Source organism: Marmota marmota, unplaced genomic scaffold (assembly GCF_001458135.2).
Source record: "Marmota marmota marmota unplaced genomic scaffold, marMar, whole genome shotgun sequence".
Classification (NCBI taxonomy): domain Eukaryota; kingdom Metazoa; phylum Chordata; class Mammalia; order Rodentia; family Sciuridae; genus Marmota; species Marmota marmota.
The window spans coordinates 24,524,184-24,542,700 of record NW_026000019.1 but is presented as its reverse complement, the minus strand read 5'-3'; the positions used below and the strand labels follow the sequence as shown (position 1 = coordinate 24,542,700).

At 56.1% G+C, this 18,517-nt stretch overlaps 1 protein-coding gene and 1 long non-coding RNA gene across 7 annotated transcripts in view; one reads left to right on the top strand and one right to left on the bottom strand.

The window, feature by feature from the left end:
- Pbx1 (PBX homeobox 1) overlaps positions 1 to 11,144 on the top strand; it is a 230,834-nt gene extending 219,690 nt beyond the window's left edge. For all 6 annotated transcript variants that reach the window (XM_048810102.1, XM_048810103.1, XM_048810106.1 and 3 more), the window contains one exon: positions 8,325 to 11,144. In XM_048810102.1, the coding sequence (XP_048666059.1) occupies positions 8,325 to 8,417 (93 nt within the window). In that variant the 3' untranslated portion in view covers positions 8,418 to 11,144. The remainder of the gene's footprint in view (positions 1 to 8,324) is intronic.
- LOC125618691 lies at positions 735 to 15,873 on the bottom strand. Its single transcript, XR_007350090.1, has 4 exons — positions 15,617 to 15,873; positions 14,809 to 14,904; positions 13,387 to 13,541; positions 735 to 3,007 (listed from the first exon to the last, which is right to left on the bottom strand). It is a non-coding gene; the product is annotated as an uncharacterized LOC125618691 (long non-coding RNA).
- Between the last annotated feature and the right edge of the window lie 2,644 nt (positions 15,874 to 18,517).

Below are 18,517 nucleotides of genomic sequence, written 5' to 3'. Positions count from 1 at the left end.
GTGATGGCATGTAAATTGCTATTAATGTCCTGAGTGTACTTGAATATGCCAGTCTTGGGGGTGTGGAGTGGGCTCGGTGTCTCTCTTTACGCGGCTCGTCATTGTTGTCCTGATAATCCGGGGTAATTGCTGTCTCTCGGATGGTCAGGAGCGTGTGAGAGTTCAGCTTCCTGTGAGAGGGCAAACGGCCTGAGGGTCAAGGCAGGAGGGCATGTGCAGCCCGCTGCTGTGTTCCCAGTGCAGCCCCCGCTCTGGGCGCGGGTGTGCACGGGCTGTGTGTACGCCTAATGAATAATACTTGTCAACAAAGCCAAAGCAAAATCAAAGGTTATATAAACGAAATGGAGAATTCAGTTCTGAAAAGGATCAGCCAACTGGGTAATTTATACTGAGAGATTTTTAAAAATACCCTCTGCTTGAGCTATCTAGATTTGGCTATGTGAGTAAGCACAATCATCTTGTCTGACGTGCTCACTCTCTTCCAGCGTGAGTAGTGCGTGTGTGCATGTGCTTGTGGGAGCATGTTCTTTAGGTGTTCTGTGTGCTCTCTGAACATGCACTGGCCGCCTGGGACTATCAGGAAGTGTGGGGAAATCAGGCCTGATCTGAAGGCTGTTGACCAGTCTAAGTGTGTGTGGGCGGCTCTGAGTATCGAGGAGGTTTATTCAGATACAAACAGAATTCTCTGCAGCAGGACACCTCTGTTTAGCTGAATGAAGCTAAGCTTATTTTAATTAATTAGTTATTTATTTTGCAGGAGATCAAGATAACCTTTGAAAAGTTCAATTAAAACCCACTTCAGGTTGTAACCTCCCGCTCGGAGGACACCATGCGTCTGTGGGGTGTGGAAACATTATGTGCAATGTCCTCTTTGAAGTGTAACAGGGCAGCAATCCTGCCCTCCTAGAAACGAACCCCAGCCCCTCCCAGGGAGCCACCTCGGGGCCTAGCCAGAGCCTTCCTGTGTCTGGGTTTGGCAAATCCTGGATTCCGAGTTCTAGTTTCCCTCCTGAGGTAGGACAGTCCATACCACACGTGGGTACCATGGTGTATCTGTGGTCTGGAGCAAGAGAACCGCCAGGTCCCGCGTGGCCGAGCAGCTGTGTGGGGCCAGCCTCCAGGGCCTGGGCTCCCAGGAGCAGGACACCCAGGGTGGCTCCAAGCCTCCTCATCACCAGCTCAGGGGCAGGCCTAGTCAGGCAGCTACTGTGCTGGACACCCCGGCCTTCTGAGGGCTGCCCACCCTCTCCCTGGGTCTCCCCTGGACTTCGAGCCTGGGCATGTTTTGGGGCTCCCTGTCTTCAGCCATCTCCTTTGCTGTCCACCATGCTCCCACGTGCTGCCCTCCCTGGGCTTCTTTGAACTCCACAGGCCAGTGGACAGGCTTCCCTTCCTCCCTCGGCCCTCTGCCCCACTCTTGTCTGTCCTGCTCGCAGCGGGCTGGTCCGCGAGAGCCCCAGGAGGCCTCGTCTGCCTCCCTCCCACTTACACCATCCCAACCCCACACACGCTCTTTTCACAATTTATCAAATGTCTATTTCCATAAACAGTCAACTTCCTGATAGCAGAAACCAAGAGTTTTTAAAAAATTCATCTACCATCAGGCGCCCTGCAAATAGCACAAAACCAGCACTGCATATGTATGCACAGAATCAAAACCGTAATGACCACAGTGGACGAGACCTGGTGCTCACAGGAGGTTGATGAGCACAGTGGACGAGACCTGGTGCTCACAGGAGGTTGATGACCACAGTGGAGGAGACCTGGGTGCTCTCAGGAGGTTGATGACCACAGTGGAGGAGACCTGGTGCTCACAGGAGGTTGATGACTACAGTGGAGGAGACCTGGTGCTCTCAGGAGGTTAATGACCACAGTGGAGGAGACCTGGTGCTCACAGGAGGTTACTGAGGATTCACGAAAGCTGCAGGGGTTAAATGTCACAGTGAAGGGCAGGGAAGCCAGTGGGATGAGCCTGCAGAGAGGCAGGTGGTGGTAGAAGGAGGGACACGAGCGGGGCCCTGGGAGACGCACAGACTCCCAGGGCAAGAGGAGGTGGACAGGCAAGGGCAGAGGAAACTCGCCTGTCCTTCCTGGAGTCCTCAGTGGGAGACAGATTGTTTCTGTGCAGCATTGTAAGCCCCAAGTCTTTGCAGCAAGGGCACCTATTCTCCACCAGAAGTGGCCGATGGTGTCACCAATCTTCCTGAATAGTGAGGGCCTGCCCAGCAACAGCAAGAGGCTCAGGAGGCTGTGGTCAGGACCAGATAGACAGGAGCATGACAGGGACATGAGGCCACCAGGTCTGATTCGTGGGAGGTGGCAGCCTGGGAGGCCCCCTTTGCACCCAAGGGGCCATGGAAACAGGAATTCTAGATCAGTGCATGGGACAATGCAGGCAGAGGACTCACTGGAGGGATGTGGCAGGTGGCAGTGACTGAGGTTGCAGAGCAGAAGTCCAGTCCTGAGAGTGGGCGGCTCTTGATGTCAAAGGACCTACAATCAATGCAGGCGACGGAACAGAAGAAGGCACAGGCTGGTGGAGATGGTCTCAGCCAAGACAAGTTCCTGTGTGAGGACACGGGGCAAAAGGTCCAAGCAAGACAAGCCACAGAGCCACGTCTGAGTTTCCCGTGGCCCCAAACAAGGCCTGGATGGTCCCCTCCCAGAGTACCTGCCGTCCCCAGGTGGAAATGCTGCATGCTTTAAAGGTGATTTTTTGTTTATCTAAAATCCAAATTTAGCAGGGTGACTTGTGCTTTCTGTGCCAACTTTATGCCCAGATCCTAAGGCAGGAGCTGAACCTGCTTGTGGGTCTCAGCCCTGGAAAGAAAAGGAGGGAGATAATTTCCTACCAGCCACTTGGGAACCGCTTCTTCCCATGCACCTGCGGCTACCATAGGCCTGAGGTGGCGGCTGGGCAACTTTCAGATTCAGGATGAGCATCTTGACAGTCCTCATACCATTGTGGATGGTGCCTCCTATTGAGCTGGTGCATGAAGTTGTGTCTCTGTGTCAAAGCAAGATTGCAATAAATCACCAAGTGGACCTTAAAGCAGGAGAAGGAAACTTTATTCCCCAGTTGGTGATCTGGATCCACCAGCTGGTGGGCCCAGGGGTAGGCAGCAAATCTACACCCTTCAACCTCCCTCTCAGGGTTTGAATACACCGTTTATAGTCCAAAACCATATTAAAGCACAAGTGGATGTTGCTATGATTCAAAACCATAAACAAATGTCATGAGATCATAAGCAGAAAAGAGAGTGGGCCATAACATCCCTAGTTGAGAACAGACAATCAATCTCTGACGGGATACACTGTCCAAGAAAAATGGGCACCAAAGAGAGAACACTTTCACATTGGATAAGAATTGCCGTTTTGTGTTGCCAAACATGTTATGCTAAGAACTGTTGATGGGCACCGAGGCGGGGCTTTCCCTGGGACGTGGAGTCTCAGGGCAACATGGAGTCTGCAGCCTGGCCCACAACGTCTGCAGCAGCTGGGTCCACCATCTCTCTCAGCCATTTTCCCTGAAAACAAACAGAACCTTGCAGACATCAATCAATCAGAGTCACCTGATCAGAATACAGTGTGCACTGCCGGATCTCCCTCATGGCGAGTTGGTAAGAAGAGTTCAGGGTCTGGCTGCCAAAGTGTCCGGGAACCAGGCCCTGCTTCCGACACGGCGGTGGCCATGAGGTCCGCGGGAACTGTGGAGCCAGGACCTGACAACCCTTCTCCTCCGCAGTGGAGGACAATGCTTCCGTCCACTGTGTGTTCACTTGCTTCTTCCTCTGTCCCCCGAGAGGCGTTATCAAAACTGATGCTATGGCAGGCATTTAGAACCAGAGACGAAGGTCACGGCCCTGCCTCGGGGTCTGGCAGTTGAGACAGTCCTGGGAAGGCACAGATGCAATACGGCGGCCCAGCATTGCCATCAGGGACCCAGAGGGAATCAGGGGCCTGCAGGGGAAGGAGGCCCTGCCGGGGGTCAGGTAGGGTTGCCGGGATGTCCAGACCCTCTGGAAGGTGACCAGTGTCAGTGGGTGTAACTGGATGGGGAGAGCACTGGGCTTGAGAGGAAGTGGGAAGCAGGCTCGGCTGCAGGAGGTCCTCGCCTGTGGTTGAAGTGCTGACTGGGAGCGTTGCCTGGAGAGTGCACACAGCCAAGGACACTGAACCTTGTCCTGAGGCCAGTGGGAAGCCACTGGAGGTCTACAACCGGGGGTGACATCGTCACGCTTACATTTTTGAAAGATCCCTCTGGTGACAGCTAGAGATCACCACTGTAACATTTCCAGGGAAACTTTGAGTCAGAAGACGACCCTCCGGGGACTTTCCAGGAGCGTCTTTTCACCCCAAAGCATCTCTTGGTAAGTGCTCTCCGTTTAACCTCCGGGAAGTGTTGAGCGGATCTGGAAAATGTTTTCTCTGAGCTTGGTAGAACAATGTGGATCTGGGGCGTGGCCTCCCTCTTGTGAGCCGTGGTCTCTGGAAGGCCCTAGTGGCTCTGCGTGTGCACGGTGTGGTGGCCCCTGGCGTCTGGGTGATGGAGGGCCTGGAGCGGCCCCTCTCACCCTGTGCACGAAGGCCTCTGTCGCGATGGCATCTGCCGCTGCTCGTCCAGCTCGCCCAGTGCTGACATCAGCGGTTCACGCACCTCAGTGTATTTCTGGGCTGTGAATGAGAGTTTCCCAGAGCCAGCCCCCACTCGGGCTGTCACTTCAGGTGATGGATCCTCTGCATCAAGGGGGTGCTGCTAAGGTTAGTGCACAGCACAAGCAGAAAGGGGCAGAGCTGGGCAGCACTTCCCAGCCCCGTGGCCAAATCGCAGCCAGGAGAGGCAGCTGCAGGCACTCCGTGCCCATTGAGGGGGGTGGCAGAGAAGGAAGAAGCTGCTTGAGCTGCCTCTGGGCCTGCCGTTTGTCAGGAGAGACCAGTGGACCTCCCGCCCTGCCTGGCCCCAGCCTTGGCCCCAGCTAGCTCCAGCCACCTCTGCTGTGCCTCTCAGCCACACAGAGTTCCCGCTAAACTTTTCCACATCACATGTCCATGAGGGCAGGAATACATGGGCATTATCGTTCTGGAACATTTTGTTCCAAAAGGTCTTGGACTGGTTTTGAAGACGCGGGCCTTCTGCTCTTGGAAAAATGCCACATTCTGTCCCCATGGTAAGCTCCCTTCACGTCCCCCTCGGCAGGCTTCCAGGTGGAGCCTGGAGGTGTGGAGTCAGATGGATCTTGCTTCCAGCCACAGGATCACTGGGTGCCAATGCAGACTCCCTGACATTAGCATTTTGGGGAGCAGGTCTGTTTTGAAGCACGGTTTGCATCAGAGAGTGAAGGGACAGAGACATAGAAACAAAGGCCTCCTTTCCTGCCACCCCAAGTCGTTGACGAGACCTCCTCTCCTCCCACTGTGCCCAGAGACAGACCAAGACCTTCCTACGTCACATCCCCTGGCAGCCAGGGCAGCATGGGAGGACTGCTCCCCAGGGTTGACCTGCCGTGAGCGAGGTCGTGTCCCAGGACAACGCCGAAGGCCTTGCCTCGAGGTGGACGGGGGCGAAGCCGCGAGCGCAGTTCACGGGAAGCAGCTGAGCTGGGTTTGTCCGTGACCAGGCAGAGGTTTGGGCAGAAAGGCAGAGAGGCTGCACCCCTGGATAGAACACCTCCCGAGGAAAGAGCTCGAACCCCAGAGGCCACCGTGGCCTAAAGAGGCAAGAGGTGGGGGGTGAGAGGGCATGTCCTGGGGTAGGGAGACCTGCAGTCCCACTCTGTGCAGGCCACGGGGGTTTGTGGGAATGTGGGACTCCCGGCTGACGGGGAAGGTCTGGGGCATGCCGGCCCGAATGGGTGGTCGCCAGATGTGAGGCGTCTGTGCACGTGTGTGTGAGTTAGGAGGTTGTGTCTACCTTCCAACTAGCTGAACCCAAGGGCTAGTTCTGATATGAGGTGGAGCTCATTCCTGCCTCTGTCACCTGTGACGTCTCCGTCCCTCTGCACTTTGTGCCCTGAGGAAACAGAACTTTTAAGAAAAAAGTTCAAATGTGTGCTATTTTAACCCACAGAAGTCCCACGGAAGGTCCTGGGCGATATAGAAAGCCCTGCCTCCTCCTGCCCAGGGCCACTCCTCAGGGCTGGCCTCAGTACCATGCTGTGCAGGCCACGGGGGCTCCCTCAGACACCCCACTGTCTTTCCATGGACCATAGTACAGCTCCATGATGTGACGTGGTGATTTGTGACCAGTGTGATAAGACTCCTTCGTGCCAGGCACCACGGTGGGCTTTCCTACCCACCTGACTCACCAGCTGAGGCTCAAATGCCGGACTTCCCTCTTTCCAGCCATTTGTTTCATGACACCACCTCAAGAAGTTTTATCAGGTTTCCTTAAAACCCCACGGCACTCAGCCAACACCCACTCCCACCCCCGCACCGTACACACCTGCCTGTCTGTGTGTCTGTCATCTAAGCATCTATCTGGTTGACATACACCTATAAAAAGATTATTAAGATAGACAGATATCAAAATGCTAATAGTAATTATCTGAGTTGTAGAATTATGGGTGTTGAAGATTTTGTTTTTATGTTTTTATATTTTCCAAATATTATAAGATACAGGTATTTTACTTTTCAAGAAAAAAAGATGACTGACACTAAAGATCTTCTTTGGGAACGTGTGGCTGTCCCCGGTTGAGCTGACATGCAGGAGGACATGGGTGCCATGGTGGGGAAGGAAGCCACCCTACCGACTGCCTGCGCAGACCTCTGGCAGGAAGTGAAGTCCTTCTGCCCTGGGATCCGGCTGTAGGAGTCTGGGCGCCCAGGGGACGGGAGGGCCTTCTGTCTTTCCCGCTGTGCTCTGCCCCGTCCCCATCACAGACAGCCGGCAGTGAGGAGGGCGAGAGCTGGCCGTCTGCATTGGGGGCAGGGAGGTGGGAGCTGGGGACGTTGCTCCTGGACCCACCACTGACAAGCTGTGCTCCTGACACTGTCCAGGATGAGCGAGGGCCCTGGGGTACCCAGGGCTACTCTGGAGTATGGGGTGGACAAACCTCCCCTCCTGCAGAGTGACTGGAGGGAGCTGCTCCGAGGAGCAAGCCTGGATTTCCTGGAGCACACTGGGGTGAGCCACTGGAAACCAAAGCCGGGGGATGGAGGGTCAGAGGCCGGGAGGCCTGCACAGCCTCTGCCCCGGGGGGGGGGAGTCGGCTCCTCTTCTGCAGGCTCGGTCCGGCACTCTGCTGTGCTGTGGGTGGAGCAAGAAGAGAAGCTGGGGTCCTCCCAAACGAGAATGGCAATGCCTGCCCTGTGTTCCAAGTTTTTCAAAGAATCAGGTGAAAAAAAAGAACAAAAGAAAGTATTTTACCAGGAACACCAACACCCGCTCTAATCGACATTGATGTTCCCAGCGTCGAGGTATATTAGCTCCAAAGAGCTCAGTGACGGGGAAGGCCTTGCGTCCGGTTACTTCAGAGCTTTGACACAGGGGCAGCTGGGAGCTGTTGACCATGACCATTCTTCAACTGTCTGAGTTCTGGGATGCTTTTTGAAAGGGTGGGTCACTAAGTGAGTCCACGGCCTGGGTGCTTCTGGATCTAGCCTCAGAAGATCGACCTCCCAGGTCCAGGGAGGCCCTGGCTTCCCGGGCCATGGCTCTCCTGTCCGCTCACAGAGCCCAGCCCCGTGCCCCGCCGCCCTCTTTTGGCTGCTGTGGAGCCTGGATCGCCTCCCCCTTCCCAAGGCCCACCTCAGGGCCTGCCACTCCGTGGGGTGCAGCGACGCCCCGGCTCCAGCAAGCTGTGGTCTGTCCCCGTGGGAACCTGGAGGCGCCAGGCTCGCGTGCATGAGGTTCAGCCTGGAGTGAGCTTGAGAACGGGGCCTGGAACCCCAAGAGCAGGTGGGAAGCCTGGGGGAGGGACTCAGGAGCCCTGGGGCCCACCGTCCTGTTTTTTTCTAAAGGGGAGACGGAGGCCCAAGAAGTGAAGATGCTTCCCCACCGCCAACAGCTAATTGTAGCCAGGTCAGAACCCACCACCCCAGGCCTCTTGACCTGCAGGACCCCTGGCGTTCCTCTGGGGCGGAGACCCAGTCACAGAGGCTTGGGTTGTCAAGCATATCACCCAAGTGGGAGGCGCAGGCGTTGAGTCCCAGGGCCCCGGAGGGTCTGAACTCTCTCAGGGTGGGGGATACGAGCGCCCCAGCAGCAGCTGCCAGGATGAGTGTGCCTTGTGCTGGGCCCTTCTCGCGGGCTCCTCCGCATTGTCTCATCTGGTCCCCAGCCCCCGGCTCACAGAGGACTCACTTCTCTCCCTCTCTCCTTCCAGGCTAATGGAGGTTGGCAGGATGCTACTACCCCTTCATCAGTGACCTCCCCCACAGAAGGACCTGGCAGCGTGCACTCCGATACCTCCAACTGATCTCCCGCCATCACACCCGGCTGGCCCCGGGCCCCCTGGGGCAGGGGCCGGAGGGAGGGCTTCTCTCCCCACACTGGCGCGGTCAGACGGGGGTCGAAGCAATCAGCAAACACAATACGAGTCTCCTCTCCTGTCTTCTTTGGGATGCTCTCTCAGCCAATCTGGACACTTCTTTATACTCTCTTCCCTTCGTTTCTGGGTAGACGCGCCCCTCCCTGCCTCCAGCTGCCGGCCTGGCTTCCTGCCCCCTCCCTCTGTCCTAGGCTCCCCGGGTCCCTGCCCTCTAGTACATCACTGACGGATACTTTCAACAATTAGAGGAATTTGAAAGGAAGCAAATTACAAAGAAAATAATAAAAGCGCTTGTCTGTCTTCTCGCTGTGGTTTGGGGAGCTGAATGCCCTCTGACCTGCTCCTGGTGCTGGCGGCCAGTCCTCCCGTTCCTCTTGTTGCTCTCTCTACCTCTGAGCAGGAAAAGCCACCTGCCCTGCTCCCCCCTCCCGCCTCCTCGGCTCCTCCTGTTCCCTGGGTGCTGGGGACTGTCCTCCGGCCTCCCGTGGGTTCCCAGGCAGGAAGTCCAGGGTAGGGAGGGTCCCCTCAGGCTTCGCCCCAGCCCCCAACACTTGGTTGCAGAAACTCTCTAGGACCAGTCAACGTTTAGCAAGCCACCTTCAGCTCCGGCCGCGGACGGGCCTGGTCTGGGCACAGCCATGACAGCATCAGTCAGGGGGAGAAGGCTCTGTCCTGCCGCATGTGGACTGTCCCTTCACACCAGGCACACACGGCACATGCCAGCGGCGCAGTCTCACCTGCGCTTTCCCAAGACCATCTGAGCAGACGCCCACGCTCACAGCCACCACGCTCTGGCCCGCAAGCCGGGAAGGGCATTGGCAGTTCTGAAGGTCACTGTCAGGCCAGCAGTGAGTACCTGGTCTCTGGAACCAGCAGGTCCACCAGCAGGTGCCCCAGTGCCATGGCAGGACCTCGATCAGTGTCCAGTGGAAGCTTCTACCCCACCGTGAGCTCTTGGGAGCCACAGTCCGCTCAGGAAGTCCTGGATGGAGGTCGCCGTTGTAGTTGGCTGTCACCCCAGGTGCCGTGTATTAGCTGTCCTGACTGGACCTGTCCTCGACCCTGACCTCCTGCTATAGGTGAGCTTGTTGCTGGCCTGATTTGAAGAGACAAGAGCCAGGGGAAGGGACCGTAGCGTTTTCATGGAAATCATCTCAGTGGTTTCTCCTCCCTGGGAATGTCTGAGAGAAAATAGCAGGTGCCAAGAGCTCTTCTCAAATGTCCCCTGGGCTTGCATTCTTCCCAGCTGACCTGCCAGCTGACCTCGGGAAGGGGGTTATGTGCGAGGCGGCAGCATTGTCTTCACCCGGGACACAGGTTGCTGTGCTGGGTCCCAGGAGGTCTGTGAGAGACTGAGATTGACGTGCTCACGCCCCGTCCGTGAAGTCAGGGAAGCACCATCCCCAAGATGAGCTGGTTCGTAGCACGTAGGGACAACAGGGGTTTTCTTTTCCTAACTTCTGGTTCCTTCAGTCCCCTGTGTCACCACCATGATGACAGAGAGTTGGTCGTAGAGGTTTTTGGCTTGTCTGTTGTGCTCTCGGGTTTTGATTTGGATTTTGGTCTCTGTGGCTTCCTATGGGAGAGAAAAGCTTCCAAATTTAAAGACGAGGGTCTGATCTGTTAGCTCATACTTAAATTCAATACGTGGCCTTGCAAGTGCTTGTCCCCGCTCCGGGGAGATGTCAAGACCCTGAGGTGAGGAGGCCTGCCCAGGAGGCTGGGGGACTGTGCCTGGCACTGAGTACTAAGTAGGAAGCCCTCTGTGTGCTCTGCAGAACGGGGACGCTGCCCAGGAGGCTTAAGGGTGTGGGCCTTGAAGGCAGTGCAGAGCGGACGCTGGCCAGATGCAGCCACGCTGGAGGACGAAGGTCAGGAGAGACTGCCTCTGCTACCCCAGGCCAAGGTCAGAACAGGCTGACGGACAGGCCTCGGGGAGCCTCGAGGAACTCGGGGTGAGGACGCGTGGCCCCGTGTCTCAGGGGCAGGGATAGGGATAGACTGAAGGTGCTCACACAGGAGCAAGGCTTGACTTGGGTCACAGCACAGAGGAGGGTTCCCAAGGCAGATCAGGTGACCGCCACCTAGGTCAGTGAGCAGCTCAGGGCAGAGGGTCACAGAGCTCTTCTCCTGGCAGGAATCACTCTGGTGACTCCCTGCCCAGCACTTCCCCAGGCCGCCTCCCGTCCCACACCCTCCTGAGGTCCCCTCCCAGCCACCGTCATTTCAGCATGGTGGCCAGGAGATCTCCCCACCAGCACAGAGGGGTCCGCCGGCCAGACAGTGTGAGGTGAAGAGCCACCTGGACCATACGCTGGCCAGTCCCAAGACACCAAATGTCCCCAGGGGTCCTGCCGTTCCTACTGGAGGTGGGGGCGCCCCTCCCCACAGCAGATGCCCCCAGATGGTCCTGGAGGTGGGACTGCCCCCCTTGCCCTGGCACAGCCCCTGGTCCCGGCACCCAGCCGTCGCCTGGCGGTCCCCAGGCCACCCTCTCTGCAGGTCTCTGTGTGGTGGCGGTTCTACCAGCTGGTGGCCTTTTCCCTCGCCCATCTTTCCCCCGCTTTCCTTCTGCTCTTTATTTTTCTGCCCAGAAAAACCTGACTTCGATACCAAAAAAGATGAAACTACAGAAACTCAAATTTAAAAAAAACTGAAAAAAAAAAAAAAAACTCACTGATTCTTTCAGCTTTATTGACATATCCCATTGTTTCTTGCGACTGTGTCTCATTCTTTGTAGTATTGATGACGAACATTTGATAATGAATGTTCTTGTATATTCAGATAAAGAAAAAACCAAAAAAGCGGTCTGAATTTAATAGTGTTTATAATAAAAATTTTACAAATGACCCTCATAGCACGCGAAACAGGGCGGGGACGTCCCCTCCTTTCTGTGATGTCGCGCATCGTTCCTGCATTTGTTTTTAACACCAAACTACCTGCGTTCCTCGTTTCCCACTTTTCTTTCATTTCCTTGCATTTGTGAGTTAGGTCAGGATGCTAGGAGAGTGTCATTGTGCACGTCCATCTCTTGTTTCACGATGTTTAAAAGTGACAGTAACTCATTTTGTAAACTAAAAAAAAGAAGGTTGGAATAGTGAACTTAATAGTTACAACCTAACACATCATTGTTTATTAACTTTGAGACCCAGAAATAAATTCCTTTCTTTTCTTTATTCCTGCTCTTTAAAATGCCAAAAAAAAAAAAAAGAAAAAAGAAAAAGGAAAAAAAAAAGTTTTTTGTGCTATTTTCAGTTTGTTTATTTGGGGGTGGGGGCTTTTTTAATTGTCAAGATTATGATCTTGCTGTTTTTGTTCCTTAAACATGTACACAAGGTGATGTGAAAAGATGGCAGTGTCCAGTCCCTGTCCCCGATCTCCTGTGCTTCAGAGTGCAGCTGCGCTGGGGAGCGAGGCGGAAGCCGGGCTCACCTGCGCTTCCAGAGCCCTGAGGAAAGCCCAGGACCTGCTGCTCCTTTGGGCTCTTTGAAAATCCGCAGAATGAGCCCAGGGGTCTCTTTACGCTGTAGGCAGAGGGTTTTGCCTGGGCTGGTCCTGAGTGCCTCGACCGAGGGCTTGCTTTCTCTGTGATGAGTGACGCTCCGTGAGGTCTTCCAGACAGCCCACGAGGTGCCGTGGGATGGGCACCAGAGGCCACAGAGAGCAGCCTGGACGCAGACCCTGGGTCCAGGCTGGCTGCTGGTCCGGAGTCCTGATTTTGGGTGGAGAACTGGTGAGACACTGAGCCAGATTCATGCTGTCATTTCAAGGCTGAGTCTGAGTCCCTGACAGTGCCCGTCTTGTTGACCTGCGACCTGGACGGCTGCTTAAAATTGTGCAGCTGGCTTGGTGCGGAGCATTCTTACAGGTGATAGGATAAAAGGCAGCACTGTTATCCAGAAGGGACTTAATCTTAAACAGACCTCACTCAGCAAATTAGGTGTTCAGAAAGCAGCCAGAATTTCTGAAAAATGAAGCAAAACTGCAGAGGGCTGGGGCCCTGCTTTAGGAGCAGGCGGCGGACCCGCGGCTGCGCAAGTCCTCGCTAAACAGGGACGACCTTCTCACATCACCTTCACAGTCTCCATCCCTAGCTCAAAGCGTTCTGGAAACTTTATTTTTTGTGAATGTTTTTCTTTTGTTCAATGTTGCCCCTTTTCTCTGTTACCTCGCTCTCCCCGGCGCTTGTCTGAAGCGCTGCCCTTTGGTTGCTGGTTCATGCTCCCTCCGCCCTCCCCCTCTTGTTTTTCAGAGTGTAGGCCTGCACAGCTCGGCTCTGTTTGGAAAGGTCAAGCTTCTCTGCTTCGAGAGCACAGGCTTCTGTCCCTTTGGGCTCCAACTGAACTTTTGTGTTCTCTAATGATACTAACACGGTGTAGGTTTACAGTCTCCTAATTTGTACTGGTAATGCATATTCCAAATAAATAGTTTCTTTTGTTGCAAAAAAAAAAAAAACAGTATATATTTGTGTTTTGTGCAAATTTCTTCTGGCAACTCTCTGCCCCCAGCAGGCCTGTGGTGGTGTCAACTGTGGGTAAACTGCTGCCCCAGCCACAGTGAAGGTCTCCAGGCCACAGCAGCAGGGCCAGACCTCGGGGCCTCACCTCACCACAGAGGAGGGCGGGCGGGCCAACCCAGCCCTGGATTGGCTGAGACGGTGCCCTCTAGTCCCTCTGCCACGGCTGTCTGCCCCCTGGCCCTGCTTTCCTTTTCTTGACCTGCAATGATCAGGTCCCAAGAAAACTGTGGTTCCCCAGATGTTTCCATGGAAGGAACCTAGGCCACAAGTGGCCCTCAGGTGTTCCAGCGGTGGCCCAAGAGGCCTGCCCGCCTGCTTCCTGTTGTCTGCCGTCCCTCAGGAACACCTTTCCCGATTCTTTGCTCCACCGAGACTGACCTTGGAGGTGATGTTCTGTCACCAAGTGGCATCACCAGGTGTCCATGGCTAAGGCTGCACCTGGCCTGCAGCCTTCCCGTCTGCTGTCCGTAGGTGGCTCTCTAAAGGCGCTTCTCCTCTGCATGGGTGCTGCTTCTCACTTTCATGCTGTTCTCCTAGGAGGAGGGGAGCCCCGGGGAAGCCAGTGAGTCCTAGAGGCCAAGGTGCCCGGAACTGACGCCCTCATTCCCATCACCATCTCGGTCAGTAGGAACTGGATGACAGAAACTCAGCCCAGTGGCACCAAGTCACCACTGTTGTCACTGGACAAGCTGAGTTTTCCACTGCTTCAAAAGCATAAGGCTCTCTTCTGAGGACCTGACGGGCACCCCCAGGGCCTCAAGGGGAGCTGCCTGTTCCCTTCGGACCTAATCTGGCAGCCTTTGATGGAGCTAGCAGCTCCGACCACGCCCCTTCCCGCTACAGGGAGCGTGCCAGGCCTGGGACCCACAGAGCATGGCTCAGTGCGCTGCCCCCAGGATCCCGCATGCCTTCTCCTGAGCTGCCCTGCAGTTTGATCATGGAGCTCCCAAGGACCAGATGACCACGACTCGAATCCCAGCTCTACTCCTGCCAGGCTCTTGCTGACGTCACTTCTGATACCAAATGAGAGTTTTCCCAACCAACCGCTTCTCCAGCTCTCCATGGTCCACTGGGTGTCCTAGGATCCAACTCAGTCCTGACCCTCTTCATGTGGAGTCGATCTGAGGGCTCAGTCCCAGGACTGCCTCACGTCAGGACCAGCCTGGGCATGGGGTCACCCACAGTTCTACAGCCGGCCAAGACTCCAGTGGAGGGACACTCACAGTTCCTCCTTCATTCTGAAGACACCAATGAACAGCCAGCTGAAGCAGCGTCTCCGGGGAGCCTAGGGGACCCTGGGAGCAGCCACTGTCCCTGTGGAGCTGGGTGCACCACTTCCCTGTGGTACCTGTGTCCACCAACTCAGAAGCCCCCCAGGCCGGTGGGGTAGGGGCTTTGTGGGGTCCCAGCATGGCCACCGTTGGCTAAGCCACTCAGGGCCCGGGAGAGTCACTCCAGCTCCAGCTCCTCACTACAGAGGTGAAGGGAACAGGCTCAGGGCACCGAGCTTCTAATCAAGGCTTGTGCTTCCTGCCACCAGCTCTGTCCTGAAGCTATCTGTGGCCTGCCAATAGTTCCCCTAGAACAAGGCTCGGTCCATCGTCCTTATCATCAGGAAACCCCTAGGGATCTAGCTGCCCTGCCAGGAACCAGGGGCAGAGACCACCTAGAGGCCGAGCAGCTCTACCCTGAAACACTCAATGCTCCAAAGTCAGACTCTGAGCAGGAGCATGGTGCCACACCTGGCCTCATGCCACGGGCACCGCCCGGCACCAACACAAAAACACACTGTAAACTCACCTCCAGGCTACGAATCCGAGACCGAAATAGGTGATTGACAGGTGACAGGACTTGGACTTGGGTCCCAGCCCCCCAAACACTCAAATATTCCCAAATCTAAAGAGATAAAAAATATCAAAACCGCTGCAGGTCCCACGCATTTCCGAGAGGGGACAGTCAGCCCCGTGTGTCTCCCATTTTACCCACTCCCTGTCAGCCACGTGCCCGTGGGTAAATGGCTTCGTCTCCGTCTCCGTCCTCTCATGGGATGGAGTGGACACTGTCCATCCCAGAGCCTTACACTGAGCTAGCCTGCAGCAGGCCCTTGGAACAACACCTGGCACCTGGGCACTGCTCACGTGTGACTGTCATCAGTGTTGCCTCCCATGTGGCACGGGCACCTCCGCCACCCTGGCCTGGCAGCAGTTAGGGTGTCCTCCTCCCTCCTGGTCCCGCTGTGGGGAGCCATTAGCTCTGGGTGGGTCTTCGTTTTTCTCTCCTCTTTCCCCCTCCTTCTTCCTCTGCTCTTCGTCTGTCCATCCAGCTACCACCATCGTCCCCTGTGAAGAAATGGCTGCCCGCTCCCTGCCTCAAGGGCGTGATCCCTGACCCCTCACTCACTGCTCCACCTCCTACTCTGTCACAAAACCATGGGTTTAAAAAAAATATGGATCCCTTTTCCTCTTGAAAATCTGAGTGACCCCGGCTCCAATGGACAGGGTAGTCTGGGCGCCTCGGGTTTGTGGGGACACCATTGTTTTGGTCAGCTTTTTCACTGCTGTGACTTAAGAACAATGTTAGGGGAGTAAAACTTCATTTAGTGACTCACAGTGTCAGAGGGCCCAGTCCACAGACAGCAGGCTCCATTCCTCGGGGCTGGGGCTCGAGGTGAGGCAGAACATCATGGCGGAGCGTGTGGCAGAGGGAAGCAGTTCACATGATGATCAGAACGCAGAGGGAGAAAGACTCCATTTACCAGACACAAATATAAACCCCAAAGCCAGCCCCCAATGCCCACCTCCTCCAGCCACACCCCACCTGACTCCAGGGAGCACTCAGTTGATCCCTCAGGGACACCACACCTGAACCATAACAGCCACTGAAGCATGTCCCCTTAACCCGAGAGTGTAGGAGCACCCAATGATCCTCCGCATCAGGAAATGCTCTTCCACCGCCAGAGCCCAGGGTCAAAACACCCGCAGGCACACACACGTGTGTGCACACAGACACCCACATAGCACCCCACGTCTGCAGACAAAAACGTGGCTGAGCACAAAGCTGTTTCTGCACCCCTGACGTCTCACAGGAGCTCACCTGCCTTCCTCGGCCGACTCCCAAGACCACTTGTGTCTCCTTCATGGATCCTGTGTTTCTGCACAAGAAAGAGGGGACTCCGTGAGGCCCAGGCAGCAGTTTGCCCGTGCTGAGTGCAGACATCTAAAGCAGCACCAAGTGACCACAGCTGCGGAACCTGGAAGCGCTGGACGAGGCTGGCGGGGTACCCAGGCCACCAACATCCAGCTCCGAGCCAGGAAACTGGGGTTTTCAGACACTTGACGTCAGGAGGGAGGTGGCCAGAGCTGGGCTGGGCCGGAGCACTGAGGCCGCTGCAGCAAGCTCCACAGGCGAGTTGCTCTGACTGCCCACCCGCTGCTGGCCATCGCTGGGCTTCTACCCTGAGGGAGAGAGAGGGTGTGTGAACTGCCCGGAGGGTAAAGTCCCCTCAAGGGAAGCTCTGCCCTCCAGATGCCAGCTTTGGCTCTGTTTGAAAGTCCTCAGATCCAAGTCAAAGGCCAGGGATCTCCAGCTCCTTGGCCATCGGTACAAGGAGCTGAGAGGGAGTTGGCTCTCAAAACGCAGGGCTCATGTGAACCCCAGGGTAGGCAGCAAGCAAGAAGGGCCTCTGTGACAGCCTCTGGCACATCTAAGAGGCAGTGAGCAGAGGCTCTGGAGAGCCCTGACCTCCTGCTTGTCCACAAAGCCTGGTGGCTCACACAGGGCTCCCGGCACTGGTGCCAGAGAACGAGAGAGTGTGACCTCATCAATCACTGACCACTCGCCAACGGCGCCCGAATTCATCCCAGTCAAATCAAGCCTCTGGACCCTCAAGGACACGAGACCAGCCTGCTCCAGCCTGCAGAGCTGCCCCTTCACCCTCGATGCTGTGCTCAGAGTACCGCACTCCCGCCTGGGACTCGCCTGGCATTGACAACGCCCCCTCTGTGCCATCAGCCACTCCGCTGAGGCTTCTGTCCTAGGTCTTGCTGTCGGTGACTTGCTCTCTCAGGGGCTGTTTGGCACACGAGAGACCATTACTAGACAGGCAGCCGTCCGCAGACCAACCCTGAATCCTGCAATGAGCAGGCATGTGCCTGACCACCCTGGGTGCCTGGCACACCTCTGCCCCCCAGCAGGACCGAAGACTCGCTCAGAACCTTAAAGATCAGACAAGAACCAGCTGAAATCGCCGGCTCCTTGGGGATGAAGGCCATGGCTCATCATTGACAAGTTTGGGCGAGAACTTAAAATTGTGAAGTCCATTAACAAAGCCATGAACCAGAAGGAAATAGGATTAGGCTGGGCTTCTGGGAACAGATGTGGGTTACAGTGAAAGGCTCTTGCTGTTGGTGACTTAGGAACTAACTCATCTCCTCAGAGGACAGAACAACAGGAAGCCCCAGGAAGCCACGAGCATGCCATCTAACCTCGAGGACAGGGACGAGTGCTGGCAGGAACCCCTGCCCCGAGGTCAAGACAGTCTGACGGGAAGCCCCCGGGCCTGGAGGAGCCCTGGCACCTTCCCCGCCACACGGGGCTCCGTTCCAGCAGCTGACCTGAGGATTCCCACCGGCAGACGAGAGCACAAGACCCTTGGGGCCCGCTGGCAGGGCTCCAGCTACATACTGGGGGCCAAGATGACGGTGGTGAGGACCCTGAGAAACCCAAGTGTAAGCCATGTCCACTTGACTTTGCTCTTCCTGCCCAGAGTGGCTTTCCCTGCTGTGACATTGCACAGACACCACAGCCCCAGTGCGCTGCCCCAGTCCCCAGGGGTTATTGCCCCAGGCCCTCTGCCTGCGCCCCCTGGCTCTGGCCACTGAGCTGAGGTGCCTTCCACCCTCTGCCCCCCTTGCAAACTGAGAACACGGATTCCAGCTCGGGCCACAAAATTCCTGCTCTGTGGGAATACGAAGGGGAGTAAGAAGTTATCCCGACTCCGACGTGGTGCACTTGGAGACTGAACAACTCCTCCCACGCTTACTTTTCCTGTCAAGTGGGCCTTCACAGGAGGGACAGTGGCTGTGGTTCTCAAAGAATGTGAACTCTGACTCGTTCCTCCCAGCTGCCAAATGAATAGGTGAACACAGAAATTCACCAGAGGCCAAAGCCCCAGGCCGGGAGACACGCGTCCCGGAAGACCCTGCTGACAGTGTCCCAGCCAGGACAGGGGCCCACAGAGGCTGGGGGTCTTGCTGGGGGGCAGAGTGAGGCTCCGTGGAGGACACCAGACACCAGGCAGAGTGAGGCTTGGAGAGTGGTCGGCTGTGCTTACTCTTTCTGCAGCAGTGGCTGCTGACGCGGAGCTGTCTCCCTGGGGTCTCCGGGTGACATTTGTTCCTTGACTCCTCAGTCCTCGAGCAGAAGTTCTGTCCTTTGACTGACTTCCTCCTCCCTTGCTCATGTTCCGTCCCCCAAGGCCCAGGCAGAGCGTCTGACATTTGTTCTTGGT